This window comes from Petaurus breviceps, unplaced genomic scaffold (genome assembly GCF_028583685.1).
Source record: "Petaurus breviceps papuanus isolate PSGF00001 unplaced genomic scaffold, PetGlider_PUasm1.0 688, whole genome shotgun sequence".
NCBI lineage: Eukaryota > Metazoa > Chordata > Mammalia > Diprotodontia > Petauridae > Petaurus > Petaurus breviceps.
Window position 1 is genome coordinate 9,364,789 of NW_027186457.1, and position 15,350 is coordinate 9,380,138.

A 15,350-nucleotide genomic window follows, 5' to 3' on the forward strand; every position below is an offset into this window, starting at 1 on the left:
TGGTTAAAACTGAAATTCAGAAAAGGGTTGCATGTAAAGAAAAGAAAGAAAAGACTCAGTCATAGGCACCCTAGTAATCAGCAAAGCTGTTACATTAATTTGAAGCAGAATGGCTATGAACCTGAAGAAAACCCTCTTGCATTTTCTAATACTCCATATTTTTTACCCTAGGACCTTCAGGAGACCTTGGCCAGAAAGGAGAAAAAGGTACTCCAGGTCTACCAGGATTACAAGGCTATGATGGAATGCCTGGAAGGCCAGGGTTACCAGGTATATTAGAGTCACAGAAACACTGTATTTTAGAGTTAAAAGTAACTTTAGAGGAAAAAACCCCAGACATGGGCCTCACAGGACTTAAACCTGGCACCAAAGTCTGTTTGACCATTCTGGTACAAACAAGTTCTCTTACAGCAAGGCTTCTTAACATGGTGTTTGTGAATTTTTCTGACAAAATATTTTTGATATCTGTATTTCAATTCCTTTGCAATTATATGTATTTTATCTTATGCATTAAAAAAATGATTCGGAGGAGTCCACAGGTTTTACAATACTGCCAAAAGGGACCACAACATACACACACACAAAAAAAACAAATTTGTTAGGGAACCTTACCTTGGAGATTTCAGTTTCCCCAACAGTTATTTTGATGAGATCTGATCACAAAGTGGCTATTGTTGAAAGTGAAAAGGAAGAGATTCTGTACTTTGGCCAGTCAGATTCTAAATTAATCTCACAGGGAGACATTTTGAAATGCTCTATGTTTTTAGCCCAAAATATTTAGAGCAAATTTTGAGTTTGGATAGAAAATACTATAGTTTTAAATTTCAGAAAGACCTTCACTACTTACTCAAAATTTCTACTTTGTGTTACAGATTTAATATTTATTGTATGATTGTTCACTCCCCTCTCCCTCAAATAAAACCTAAACAATATTTTGAGTTTTACAAGCTTTATCTTTTCTTTAAAAAAAACATTTAAACAGACACAATAAGTTTTATAAAAGTTAAGTTAGCTTCCAACTTCCTGTAAAATAAATAATAACTTGCATTCTATTTGCTGTGATACTGCCATTATGACAAAACTCTAGGTCCCAGGGTCATTGGGTGCAGCCTTTGGACTGAGTCCAAGTTTTACAGAACCAATCCTTTTTTATGAAGGGGATTTGTTCTGTGCAGTTTAGATTCAGTCAAAAGGCTACACTTGAGGACCTAGAAGGTCTTATGTGGCCTCGAGGCCACAGGTTCCCCACCCCTGCTCTAGGATTATATTTTATCTTGAAAACATAAAAAGGAGTGGCAGATCAGGGTAGCAATTATACATGACAGCAGAAAGCCTTTAATTCCTCTTTGTACTAGTCCCAGATCTATTCTTTTTTGGACACTGAGAAATATATGGCAGGAGAAGAACAAGGATCTGGGTCCCAGGCATTTCCTATCTAGTCTGATTGGCATGGCTGCTTTAAGCTCTATGTTGATGTGAATTTGGTAGAGAATGAATATTTACTCTCAATTAAGGACTCAGAGGAGATCCTGGCACCATGGGTCACCCTGGAGAACCAGGACCACCTGGAGGACCTGGGAGCATGGGGCACATGGGAATGCCAGGTGAGTCATAAATCCATGGGATCAGCCCCCCAGCTCCCTCAAAGTCATGATGGACCAGAAATATGGAATCTCATTTCATCTGAAAGTCATCTTGAAACTAACTGCATCTTCAGTCAAAGAGACAATACGAGTATACTTCAAAATAAAAATAATTAAGGAATGAATAATTAAATATTTATTAATTCTAGGCACTGTATTACTGTAGCGCTTTCATGACTGATATATTAGTCCCAGAATTCAGGAGCATTAAAACCTTTGGGGATGAATAGCTATTCCCAGGTCTGGAACCAAGTCAATAAACAGCCCATGGTCCATAGATACCATCTGAAATTTTTTTCTTTGCTTAAGGCCCAAAGGGAAAGAAAGGAACTGCAGGCCACCCAGGTGTAACTGGCCAACCAGGCCTTCCTGGAATTCAGGGCAGGAAGGGAGAGAAAGGAGAACCAGGCTACACAAAGGATGTACAGCCAGGGCCTCCAGGGCCAAAGGTATGGACACTCAGGCTGTGGGCATGATGATGGTTTACATGTTTTTAATACCGACTGATTCAATAATGTCACCTTTCAAGCTGGGCAGTTGAAGCTGAAATGAGCAGTACATCTTTTCCAGTGTTTCCAGTGCCTTCCTCAGATGAGAAAGAACAACTGCTTGCTTGGCCAAGGGAGACATTGTGGTTGCTTAATTTGGTAGTTAATGAGGTTTTTAATGAGGTTTTGGGTCTAGCTCCACAAATAAGGCCGTTGACAGTAGCTGTCACACCACTGTGACTCTTTATGGCATTCCTTTTAAGCTTCAGCACTCACGGGTACTGAGCTGTCCCTTCAGCTTGGGTGGGGGCAAGTTGGTGATTCTCTTCTACAAAGTTAGGATGGAATTGCACGCCTAACTGCCTATTATTTTTTTAAAAGCCTATTAAAATATCTAAATTTAGGCAACTCCGGATTAGATACAAACAAAACTCCCAAGGTACAAACATGAATCTGTCTTAGCTAAATTGGGGTTATAGCTCATCTTTCAAATTTGATCTCAAAAATGTCCTCCCTGGTACCAGTATTCTTCCTAGACTTCAAAGCTCCAGAAAACATATTCCATCACACAAACACCCCCACCCCCCACACATACATACACTTAACTTCCATTTTTAATAAACTTATGGCATTTTAATACTAATAATTAACGTTTATACTACCCTATAAAGTTTGCAAGGTGATTTCTGTCTGCCATCTCATTTTCCCTCTAGCTTCTCCTTCGTCCATTAAGACATTGTCTCCTATCTATACGTTTTCTAGCTTTCCTCGGTTCTTAATTTCTGAAACACCACAAAAGCAAAGTTAGAAGGAATGAGGGTGGGAGTAGGAGACTCTCCTAGCGCCCAGCACAGGATCAGCACGGAGTTCAGAACTGGAGGGGACCTCGGAGGTCATCTGGTACACCCCCTTCGTTTGACAGCTGAGAAACTGAGGCCCACGGAGGATAATCAACCTTCTTGTCCATGTGGCAGAAGCCTCCAACTGAGATATTCTGACTCGAAGCCTAGAGGTCTTTCCAGCACTCTACTTTTCATGTCATTTCTTTCCTGGGGCATTCGAATCCAAGGAGCTACCCTTCACCAATCAGAGTCCTAATGGTTTTGCATGCCGTATTTCAGGAGAAGATTGGGTCAGGGTCGAGCCTCCTTTCCACATCTTCTCAGGCACAGAGGCTATTTTATTTACTTTGTAAAATAATATGAAATTACTATCCTTTAGTTTCTCAGTTAACTTAGGTTACTTAGAAAACTACTTATTTTAAAGACAGTATTAAAACTTGAGATTCCTTCAGCATTTCAAAAGATGTGTGCTCAACGAGGAAGGCAGTCTTTCTGTGAAATCGACCGATCAGTAAACATTTATTAAGCACCTACTATGTGTTGGTCATTGTGTTAGATGCTGGTGATAAAGAGACAAAAATGGAGGAACCTATGCCCTCAGCAGCATATATTCTATTGGGGGAGAGAACATACAAAATAGATATTTGGGCAAGGTGATAAAGAAAAGCTTTACGAAACTAGAGAGCCTATGAGGCCGAGATGAGAGAGTGCATTGGAGGGGTGGGCAGCCTGGCCCTGGGCCAAAGCATGGTGGCAGGGGATACAAGGCCATATGGAAGGGGGAGAGAAAAAGACCAAGGGAATGTATGAAGGACAGCCATGTATGATAATCCTAGAGGGAGAGGCTGGAACCAAGTGTTGATGGGCTTTAATGCCACACAGAGGAGCTGGTGTTTGATCCTAGAGATAACAGGAAGCCACCATGCACAGGTCATAACCAGTCCAACTGCATGGGTGAAGAAGTTTCCATACTGATAAAATTACAATTAGGACTTTAAAAATGCAATATCATTATGACATGGCAATTCACCAGAAACAGTAAGTTCCGTTTAACTGAATTATATCCTTATTCTTGTCCTCATCCGGATAGGAAACAGACTCTTAAAGTGACATAAACATGAAAAACAAAATCATATTTCTTAGAGCTAGAAAGCACTGGCTTATTTATATTGATTAATCAACTGAAAATGAGAAAATTATAAGGTTGATACAATACAGTAAGCTTTTATTCCCCAGAGTTAAAGTACCTCAGAAATGTTAAAATATTAAATATATTTTAGCTGAATCTTATATAACTACTATTTGAAATATCTAGAACTAATCTACAAAAGAAGCACTTATGTTCACTTGCGAATTTAAAGAGACTATTATTTTCAATATAGTTGAAATAGCATTTAAATTTATCTCTGCTCTAAAATAAAAATTTAACAATTTTACTTTTAGGGGGAACCAGGACCCCCAGGTCCTTTAGGTAAGAAAGGAGGAAGAGGTCCACCAGGCCCACCAGGCCCTGTAGGACCTGCTGGAACTGAAGGAAACCAGGGAAATTTTGGAAACCGTGGCCCTCTAGGTAAGAGCCTTGACTTAACAAAAAGTACACAGTTCTATATGTATACCTTTTGACGATTTTCATAGTCAATAGTGAATCAATTACATTCTTCCCTCTAATATCAGGACCTAAAATTGGATGCTATTTCTCTTAAGCACCTTTCAAATTGTACTCTTTTCATTCATTTTTTGTCTTTCTATCTCTGGTTCTCAGCATAGTGCCTGACACATAGCAGGTGCTTAATAAATGATTTAAAAAAATTGAAACCAGTTGAATTTGAATCAAAGCATCAATGTTTAAGATACTGAAGAAGTAAAGAAACATCCAGAAAAAGTATTATCACATGGATTGGCCAATAAGGTGTACAGGACTTCTGAAGTGGCATCTGGGATCATGGCAGCACCAATGGGATACACATGGGACAGGGTTGGCTTAGTTGCTGTGAACAGGTGGAAAGTACCCATGAGACAAACTTTCATTCACTCAGCTCCTGTGCCATTCCCTGACACCATGCCCTTGCTTGGTACTTTGGGGGTCTCTTCCATGCTGATGCCCTCTCAGGCTTTGGACCACTGGTGTTAACCCTTGTTTTTTAACTGCTGGATTTTTCCTCACTCTCTGGATCCATTTAACAACACAGTGAATTATTTACTTTACACTAGTATTTGGAGCACCCATTTGGATCGAAGCCTGGAACAAGTCCTCTTATCCACAGCACATTCTCTACCTCCCAGTTTGGTAGTTGCCTTTACTCATAAGTAGCTAGGTAACATAAGAGATGGAGTATTGGACTTGAAGACCTGAATTTGAATTCTGCTTAGACATTTACTAGTTGTACGACCCTGGGCTAGTCCCTTTACCTCTGTTTGCTTCATTTTCCTCATACGTATGATGGTGATAATGATAGCATCCCCCTCAAAAGGTTGTTGTGAAGATCAAATGAGGCAGCATGCTTTATGCATTTTGCAAACCTAAAAGAACTGTATAAAATGTTAACTATTATCGTTGTTATTATCACCAACACAATAAGCCACCATTGCAATTCTGTCAAGGGTAGAGCCTATCGTCATAGAAAGATTGATTTAAAAACTACAAGGGACAGCTGGGTGGCACAGTGGATGGCATGCCAGCCCTGGAGTTAGGAGGACCTCAGTTCAGGTCCAGCCTCAGACACTTACTGGTTGTGTGAACCTGGGCAAGTCACTTAATCTTTAGTGCCTCCAAAAAACAAACAAACAAATAAAAACTAGAAGAGGCCTGGGGAGCCATCAAGTCCAACCCTTTCATTTTATGAATGAGGATGAGGCACAGAATAGTTGGGTGCTTTGCCAAAATCACACCCAGGACTTCTTGGCTCCAAGTCCAGTGATCTCTCCACAAATTCATAATGTCTCTTGAACACCTGTCTAATCTAATTAAAGAGCTTCCAGTCCCAACCACTGCATTACAGCAACAGCTGGACTATATAGGTCTGTGAATAAGCATTTATTATGCACTCGCTCTCTTCCAGGCATTATGTTAAGAGCTGAGGATACAAAGAAAGAAGGACAAAAGACAGCTCTGGCTTTCCAGGAGCTCACAGTCTAATGGGGAGACAGCATGTGAATAACTAGGCACAAATCAGGTACAAATTTACAGGATACACTGGAGATGATCAACAGGGAGAAGTCACTGGGATAAATGATAAAAGACTGGAAAAGCCTTCTTGCAGATGCTATCTTATCTGGGACTTGAAGGAAGTTAGGGAAGCCAGGAGGAGGACGAGGGAAGGAAGGAGAGAATTATAAGTATGGAGGATAATCAGCAAAAATGCTACAATCCAGGGGGCCTGCCAGGTGGGCAATTTACCCAAGACTACCCAAGTTCCAGCAGTCTTGCTGTTGACGTAAGGTGCAATTTGGGGAAGAAGGAAAAGAAGCCCTGCTGCAAGTAGCTACAAGAAAAAACAACATGGGCAGCTCTAGGGAAAGCCAACACATGTCCTGCCAAGATGGGAACTGTTGGCCCAGAAATGTGGCCAACATCAGGTGACGATCAAGGTGTTTGGATGGTGGGCCAGACTGGACCTCTGAGATTGCTGAGCCAGGCACAAGTCAACAGAGGCAGAGACCCAAGCTCCCTTCTGTTTTCCCTCCAAGGTGGAGCCAAGTTGGGTAACACCATTTCTTCACTTCCTCTTTTTGTACTATCCTTTCCTGGCTGCTTCAACAGACACTAAGAGCTTTGATTCTTCATTTCCTTTTTATGTTCAGCAGTTAAAAAGCATTTATTAAAGCACTACCTTGGTGCCTTGGGTCACTGTGCAAGATACTACACTGGGAAAGGCCTGTAGAAGATGGCATTTGAGCTGAGTATTGAAGTAAGCCAGGTATCATATGAGGTAGTTAAGAGCATTCTAGGCATGGGTGCAGCCAGTGCAAATACACATAGACAGGAAATGCTGGGTCATATCTGAGGAACAAAAGTTAATATACCTAAACCATAAAAATTAAATTAATGTGCCTGGACCACAAAGTATATAAAGGGGTATATAAAGTATATCTAATGCATTAGAAGACTGGAAAAACTGGAAGAGCTGGATTGTGAAGAGCATGGAAGGATAGAGAACTTTCTATTTGATCCTAAATGTAACAGAGAACCACTAAAGTTAGTATTAGAACTGAGCTTTAGGAAAAACATTTATCGATTTAACTGGTGATTTATTTTGTTTTTTAATTGTTTTACAACTTAATTTGTTTTTAAAAATTGGTTACAAACCTAAGCTGTTTGTATTGGTTATTGAATTGTGCAGAGGGGAAGAGAGGATAGGGGTAGAAGACTGTCTTTAAAGAACCCCCCCCCCCTTAGATGGTTTCAAAAAAAAAAACTAGGAAGACTTATATGAACTGATACAAAGTGAAGTAACAGAACCAAGAGAACATTGTACACAGTAATAGCAAAATCATTAGTGATGATCAACTGAGAAAGACTTAGCTCTTCTGAGCAATACAATGACCTAAAACAATTCCAAAAGACTCATGATGAAAAATGCCATCCACCTCTAGGGAGAGAACTGATGAAATCTGAGTACAGACTGAAGCATATTTTTTTCATTTTATTTATTTTTCTTGCTTTTCTTTTTGCAACATAGCTAATATGGAAATATTTTTTACATGATTTTACATGTACAATTGATACCACATTGCTTGCCTTCTCAGTGGGTAGGGGAAGGGCAGAAAGGGGAAAGAGGAAGAGAATTAGAAACTCAAATTTTTTTAAATAATGTTAAAAATAAATAATAAATGTATTTTTTAAAATATTAAAAAAATAAAAATAAAAGACCTTTCCCCCAATTGACATCGGATACTGACCACCATAGCATCCTTGGATGTAAGGAATCAGGCCTGGCTATCTTCCTGAAGCCTAGATATTTAGACCTTCTCAGAAACTGTCAGAGTGAGCAACAGGTTCACAATTTGCCAGCTAAGATAACTCTTTTTACTAAGCTCCCACCCTATGTTCTATCACATAAAATGGGGCTACTCAAGTCAAGACTACATGGGTAGAATCACTGTCAATCAGGCACAGAAGTTTGTGGTTTGTCTTTCATCTTGAAGAGGACCATGACATCAGGAAGATGATATCATGACTTGCAGTTGACTTTTATTTGAGTGAGGGAGAGCTATGCAAGGTCACCAGCCTCACTTTCTCCTCCAGAGCCATCTGGGTCCAGTGGCGAGATATCCATCAGGATGACTGGAGATGACCCAGGATGCAGTGGAAGACCTTGGCCCTTTTAAGTTAAGGTCTTTTCAGGCTCTCACTTTGAGTGAGGCAATACCCATTCAGTGAATAGGTCTTTTTAAGAAGTGAGTCAAGGGCTGGCCCCTTTAATAACAGAAAAAGAGACTAGACACCTTCTTTCAAGAAATCATCAAGCAAAATTGCCCTGATATTCTAGAACCAGATGGCAAAATAGAAATTGAAAGAATTCACCGATCACCTCTCGAAAAAGATCCCAAAAAGAAAACTCCTAGGAATATTATAGCCAAATTCCAGAGTTCCCAGGTCAATCAGAAAATACTGCAAGCAGTCAGGAAGAAACAATTTGAGTATTGTGGAAACACAATCAGGATAACACTAGCAGCTTCTACATTAAGGGATCAAAGGGCTTGGAATATGATATTCCAGAGATCAAAGGAGCTAGGATTAAAACCAAGAATCACCTACCCTGAAAACTGAGTATAATGCTTCAGGAGGAAATATGGTCATTCAATGAAATAGAAGATTTTCAGGCATTCTTGATGAAAAAACCAGAGCTGAACAGAAAATTTTACTTTCAAATACAAGAAGAGAAGCATGAGAAGGTAAACAGGGAAAAGAAATCATAAGGAACTTATTAAAGTTGAACTACTTACATTCCTACATGGAAAAATGATAATTGTAACTCATAAGACTTTTCTCAATATGAAGACAGTTGAAGGAAAAATATATGTGTATATATGTATGTATAGGAAGGCATAGGTGTGTATAAATATATATGTATGTGCATATGTATGTAAATGTATACATAGAGGACACAGGATGAGTTGAATATGAAGGGATGACATCTCATAAATAAAATTAAGAGGTGAGAGAGGAAAATATTGGGAGAAGGAGAAAGGGAGAGATAGAATAGGGTAAATTCTCTCACATAAAAGAGGCAAGAGAAAACAGTTACAATGGAGGGGAAGAGCAGGAAGGTAAAAGGGAATGGGACAACCTTACTCTCATTGAATTTGGCTTAAGGAGGGAATAACATACTGTAGCAGCAAGCACCCCAGCGTCCCCAGGGTTGCTGCCACCACAGGTTCTTGGATCTGCTTTGATAAAGGAAAGCAACTCAAAATGGGTTAACAAGCTTACTTTAATCAGTCAAATATGTATGGTTCACCTAGTTCAGGGGGAAAAGGTCAGCACCCCGAACTTCAGAGTATACAGACAGAATTATCAAGACAGAGAAACAGATTAAGTACACAGTTTTCCAAACTGTGCAACAATTACATCCATACCAAATCAACATCTGGGTTTCAAAGCCGGGGGGCTCTGGACAACGGCTTCCCAGAACTTCATCTGATCAAATCACAGAACACTTCTCAAAGTGAGCCCCAAAACAAAGCTACACATCAGGGCTTATATAGCCTTCTCCTGGCTCAGAGAATATATAACAACCTTATTGACCCACTGGCCAATCAAGAAGTATCTACTGAAAAACAAGCCTCCCACCCCAGGCTCTAGGTGCACTTTGGCCTAGGGGCAGGGAAGATCTTTAAAATTTACATTCCCATTACACATACACACTCAATTGGGTATCTTACCCTACAGGAAAATAGGGAGCAAAGGGATAAGAGGGAGGATGAGAGAAGGGAAGGCAGATTGGGGAAGAGGGTAGTTAGAAGCAAACAATTTTGAAAAGGGACAGAGTTAAAGGAGAAAATAGAATAAGTGAGGGGTGGGATAGGATGGAAGGAAATATTGTTAGTCTCTCACAGTATATCTTCTATGGAAATGTTTTGCGTAACTACATATGTACAACCTATATTAAATTGCTTATCTTCCCAGTGGAGGAGGGTGAGGAGGGAAGAAGGGAAAAAATATGGAACTCAGAGTTTTCAAAACAAATGTGTATTTTTAAAAAAAGATCGCCTTCCCCCCCCCAAAAAAAGAGTAACTTTGCTATGCATATTGGTACAACCTGAGTGTTCAAAAAGAATCAACTGCCAGTTATAGCATCTTATCATGTGTAGTTGGGTGGGTGGGGAAATGGAGCAAAGTGCATAGGGAGGTTGTCTCTATTATTTTGACCTCCATTAAAATATCTATAATATTCTGTGAAATCTTTCTTTACTACTCTGTTTGTAGGACAGCCTGGACCTGCTGGTGATTTGGGATTTAAAGGATGCAAAGGTTTCCCTGGTACTCCAGGAATGAAAGGACCTCCAGGTTTCATTTTTATTTTCTCTGTAGTCCACCCTTAGAAATCTGCTGTAAGAAACCACAAGGTAGACAGTTTTGAGTACAAATGTGATCTTTTTTGCTCCTAAAGTCAGAATCTTCATACATCTAATTATGGCTGTTCTCTTAATTACTTATCTATCTCTGGCTTAGAATTTTAGAGAGTAGTACCTATTATTCAGTATAAGATTCAGAAAAAAGTATTAAACTGTACTCTGTACACACACCCAAATAAAATCCCCATCAATTCAGAAATTCCAACATGAAGATCTTCATGGAAATATTTACTTATTTATAGCAATTATATTTAATATAGAATTAATATTCATACATTTATGGTTCTGAATAATTAGACTTTTTTTGAGGCAATCAGGGTTAAGTGACTTGCCCAGGGTCAGACAGACAGTACCTGTCTGAGACTAGATTGAACTCAGGTCCTCCTGACTTAGGGCTGGTGCTCTCTATCCATTGCTCCACCTAGCAGAACCTTTTCACACAAACAAAATCTCAAACTATTTCCTTGTCCTTGAGAATATGTATGAGTAAGAAGGAAATATATTTTCTTTTTGCTGGTTTGTCCTTTTTCTAGGCCCTCCAGGAGCCCCAGGACCTCCTGGACCAATGGGTGAAAAAGGTAAACAAGGTGGGGATGCATTTCCTGGTCCGGCCGGAGAAAAAGGAGAACTAGGTATGACTTTCCATGTTACCTCGAATCCACTCATTTCACTGCTGAAAAACTTTTATTATTGTTGTTGAGTTATATGAAGCTTCTAGAATATACGCTCTTTGAGGGCATCGGCTGTTTTTCTTCTTTTGTCTTTGTATCCCCAGCACCTAACACGGTGCTTGGCACACCATGATGGCTTAAGTCAAATTCTTGATGAAGTTGTAATTATTACTACCTTACCAATGGAAATAGCAGTGGAACAGAAAACTAGGAAACTATCTCCAAATGTAGGGAAAGGTCCAAATCTGAGGCACCTCAAGAGTCATGGCTTCATATCTCTCTCTGAGCCCCACACAAGAGCTGAAGTTCCCCATCTACCTAGATTTCTCCACATGTGTCATGTTTTTAGAACGAGAATATAATTTCTGCAAGGAATGTATTCTCCAGCACCTTCATAGAGCTTCCAGGGGCAGTTTTAAATGTTCTGAGTACCCAAGAATTTCTACTGTGAGGTTTCTCCAGCCCAGTCGGGGGGACAGTGGGACAGTCCTTCAAATGGCTTAAACCTCACTCAGTGAAGAGCATGAATCAGAGAAAAGTGATCAAGACAAAATTCCACAAGGAAATCAATCTGTATCCTGAAACTGCCCATCTGGAATCATCTTGTCCACAGATATGAAAACACCAAGAGAAAGAGATGCATGGAAGAAGACACATTATGCTATGGAGAGATCTGATCTGTATGGTGCTGTTCTAACAATTCAGAACTTCACAACTGGGAAACATTATGGGATGGTGATGGTGGAAAACAGTTCTGCTTGGGATAAGGGTCTTTGTAAGGCCCCTGAAAGTAGAATTGGAGAGGAGAGGTTTCACCATCTCCTTCTCCTGGATACTGGATTTTGAGTCTGCTTCATGCCTAGGACCAGCATTCTCTTAAGAGAGAATTTCTACAAAGTGGGCATCTTTTTTGGATTATGAGGTAGGAGACATAGTGGCTTGTGACACATACAGAAAATGCCAAATCTATACATTCACCAACTGCTTTTTAGGGCCTCTATGGTCTATATTTTCCATTGGTCTCCACTCTTAAGAATGAAAATCTTCACTATCAGATAAGGTTGAAGAAACCCCAGAGCATGACTATGACCATGACACTTGGATGGAGACTTCCTCCAGAGAAGAACCCAGTCCTTGACCCCAGTGTATAATATTTTTTCCTATATTGTGATATAGCTCACTTTGAGAACAGGGAGAAAGCTGTCTTATTTTGAAATTTTTAGGCAATGTACTATACACTAGGGGGAGGTCAGCATAAAATATGTTGAGTAACATAAAGTGCTTAATAAACTATATGAATTTAGAAAATATGAGGAATGAGGAAATTGGCTTCCAAAAGACATGGATGGAAAGAACAATGATTACACACCAAAAAGTCAAAAATAAACATAACAAAATTATAAAGTTCAGGCAGGACTCAAATAGAGATAGATACATGAAAAGATAACCCCAACTTACTCTTGGTGGAGGGGGGAGGTCGACAGGTATTATGCACTACATATATATATTTTTTAATTTTCTCAATGTATTGATCAGTTATGATGATTTTTTTCCTCTCTAAAAAACAAACAAACCACTATTCGTCATATGGGTGGTTCTCAGGGAGGGGAAAAGAAAATACACTGATACTATGGTGATGTAAAAAACAGAAAACATCAATTAAAAACTTAAAAAAAAACATGAAAAAAATTTACTTGAACTAATGCAGAATGAAGCAAGCAGAACCAGAAAAAAGTTTATCCCTAGCATCAATATTAGAAAAATGAATAATTCTGAAGATTTTCATAAATTGATTAAAAATGAAATGAATAGAACCAGGGGAGCAATTTATACAATAAGAACAACACTGTAAAAAACAAATAACTCTGAAGGCTATACAGACTATGATTGATACAATGACTATCTGTGATTCCAGAGGACTGATAGTGAAACATGCTATCCATTACAGAGATGTGATAAACTTATAGTACAAAATGAGACATGCATATTTTCATACAGCTATTGTGAGAATTAATATTTTATTATGCATTTTAAAAAATAAATATCCCCCTCAAAAAAGCAGAAAAGTAACAATGTTAGATTTTCTTCTTATGCAATGCTTAAGTGAACTACATAGATATATAGGAAACACATAAAGCTAATATCCAGACATTTTTCCCCAGGTCTGCTAGGGGTACTTCCAGGTCCAAGAGGTCTTCCTGGCTTAGAAGGTAAGAGGTTCTTCTCCCCTAAATTTCACATCCTATATTTTCAGGAAATAGCCTCTAATTGTATATACCTGATAAAATTCTTGGGAGGGTCAGGGGGGATGGGAGAGGGTCCTAGACCTGTGATTGTATCAGTGCAGTAACATGTGACAGAGAAACTACCACCCCATCGAACAGCAACTCAACTGTGATTTATAGTTCTGAGAATTTCCTGGGGCTACTGAAAGGTGAATTGACTTGCTCATGGTCACCCAGCGGGTTTGCATCAGGAGCAGGTCTTCCAAACACCAAGGCTATCCTTCTAGATGTTACACCAGGCTGTGGATAGTCTTACTCTGATATGCTTAAAATCAAAGTATTCTGAATAGAACTACTGGACAATTGAATCCCATATACTCAAATATAAATTATCTTTACCATCACAGAGTATAAAAATTCGGAACTGTGATTCGACTACTAGGGAGATGAGTTTAGGGTGAATTGTTCGTATATTTATTAAGCATAAGCCTGCGATGGATGCTGTAGGAGATAAAAAGGTAAGAGGGCTAAGCTCCCTTCCTTATAATGGTGTTTAGAATAAAAGAAGTTTAATAATCTAAGGCTGCAGAATATGCATCTGTAGAGAAGAAGATTTGGTTGATGGTAAAGAGAGCCCCTTCCTTAAAGAAAACGTGTAGGGGCAGCTAGGTGGTGCAGTGAAGAGAGCACTGGCTTGGTTGGAGTCAGGAGGACCTGAGTTCAAATCCGGCCTCAGACACCTAACACTTACTAGCCTTGTGACCTTGGGCAAGTCACTTAACCCAAACTGCCCTGCCTTCCAAAAAGCAAAAAACAAAACAAAAACAAAAACTTGGGGGGAGGGAGATTGGAAGACTATAACCTAGGTATATGAGTACATGGCAAACTGTGGGGGAGGTGGCACTAGCAGAATGAAAGGTTTCCCATAGTAGGTGGTCCTTGAGCTGAGCTGAGGGATTGCAAGAGACACATCTGAGGAAAGAGTGTATACCAGACTTTGGAGATAGCCAGAGTAAGGGCATCATGCTGGGAGGTGCAAGATCATGTGCAAGGAATGGTAAGAAGATCAGTTTGGCTGGGCTGGACTTTGTGTGCAGGGGAATAATACCTAATAGCTCAAAAGGTATGTAGGAGCCATGCGCTTAAGGGATGTAAGTGCCAAACAGAGGAGTTTATATTTGACCCCAGAGGTTATCGTGAGTGGCAGGAGCTTACTGAGATCCTAGGGCAGAGACCTACACTTTAGGAAAGTCACTTTTCTAGATATCTGAAAGATGAACTGAAGAGAGGAGAGAATTGAAGTAGGGACCCCGACTAGATGGCTCATTGAACCACTTGAGAGTGGTTATTATGATAGCTATCATAGCTAGAGGAACATTCTGAAAATCAGCCAAACCTTCTTCTCTATAGGAGACAAAGGAAATGAAGGAAGTCCAGGTTTACCTGGCATCTATGGTACAAAAGGTGTGATGGGAGATGTGGGACCAATGGGCCCCATCGGCATGACAGGACCACCAGGGCCACCAGGTTCTCCTGGTGCACCAGTTCCAGGCCAAAAAGGAAATCAAGGTCCTCCAGGCTTGAGAGGAAGTCCAGGTATTTGGCTTTACTTCTAAGCATTTGGGGAAAAACAACAAAAAACACAGCTATTTTGTCTAAGACTGGGGTGATGTTTTACCCCAGAGCTTCTCAAATGTTTTCTTACTGGGGAAAAAATCACATAATTACCCTGATTTTACAATGGGGAAAAATCGCATAAATCCCTGATTTCATACTTGGGGGGGGGGGAGAAATCACATAAATACCCTGATTTCATACTAGAATAGAGGGAATCACATAACTACCCTGATTTCACAATGGGGAAAAATCGCATAAATCCCTGATTTCATACTTGGGGGGGGGG

General features: G+C 39.8%; 1 protein-coding gene and 1 long non-coding RNA gene across 2 annotated transcripts in view; one reads left to right on the forward strand and one right to left on the reverse strand.

Moving 5' to 3' along the window:
- COL4A3 (collagen type IV alpha 3 chain) overlaps nucleotides 1-15,350 on the forward strand; it is a 171,507-nt gene that overhangs the window by 127,312 nt on the left and 28,845 nt on the right. Inside the window, exons 35-42 of the mRNA XM_069104555.1 lie at nucleotides 172-270; nucleotides 1,515-1,604; nucleotides 1,953-2,092; nucleotides 4,417-4,543; nucleotides 10,403-10,483; nucleotides 11,085-11,183; nucleotides 13,385-13,432; nucleotides 14,858-15,043. Coding sequence (XP_068960656.1) covers nucleotides 172-270; nucleotides 1,515-1,604; nucleotides 1,953-2,092; nucleotides 4,417-4,543; nucleotides 10,403-10,483; nucleotides 11,085-11,183; nucleotides 13,385-13,432; nucleotides 14,858-15,043 — 870 coding nt within the window. The remainder of the gene's footprint in view (nucleotides 1-171; nucleotides 271-1,514; nucleotides 1,605-1,952; nucleotides 2,093-4,416; nucleotides 4,544-10,402; nucleotides 10,484-11,084; nucleotides 11,184-13,384; nucleotides 13,433-14,857; nucleotides 15,044-15,350) is intronic.
- The window catches only part of LOC138174355 (uncharacterized), a 58,692-nt gene that overhangs the window by 7,395 nt on the left and 35,947 nt on the right, over nucleotides 1-15,350 (reverse strand). The window lies entirely within an intron of this gene.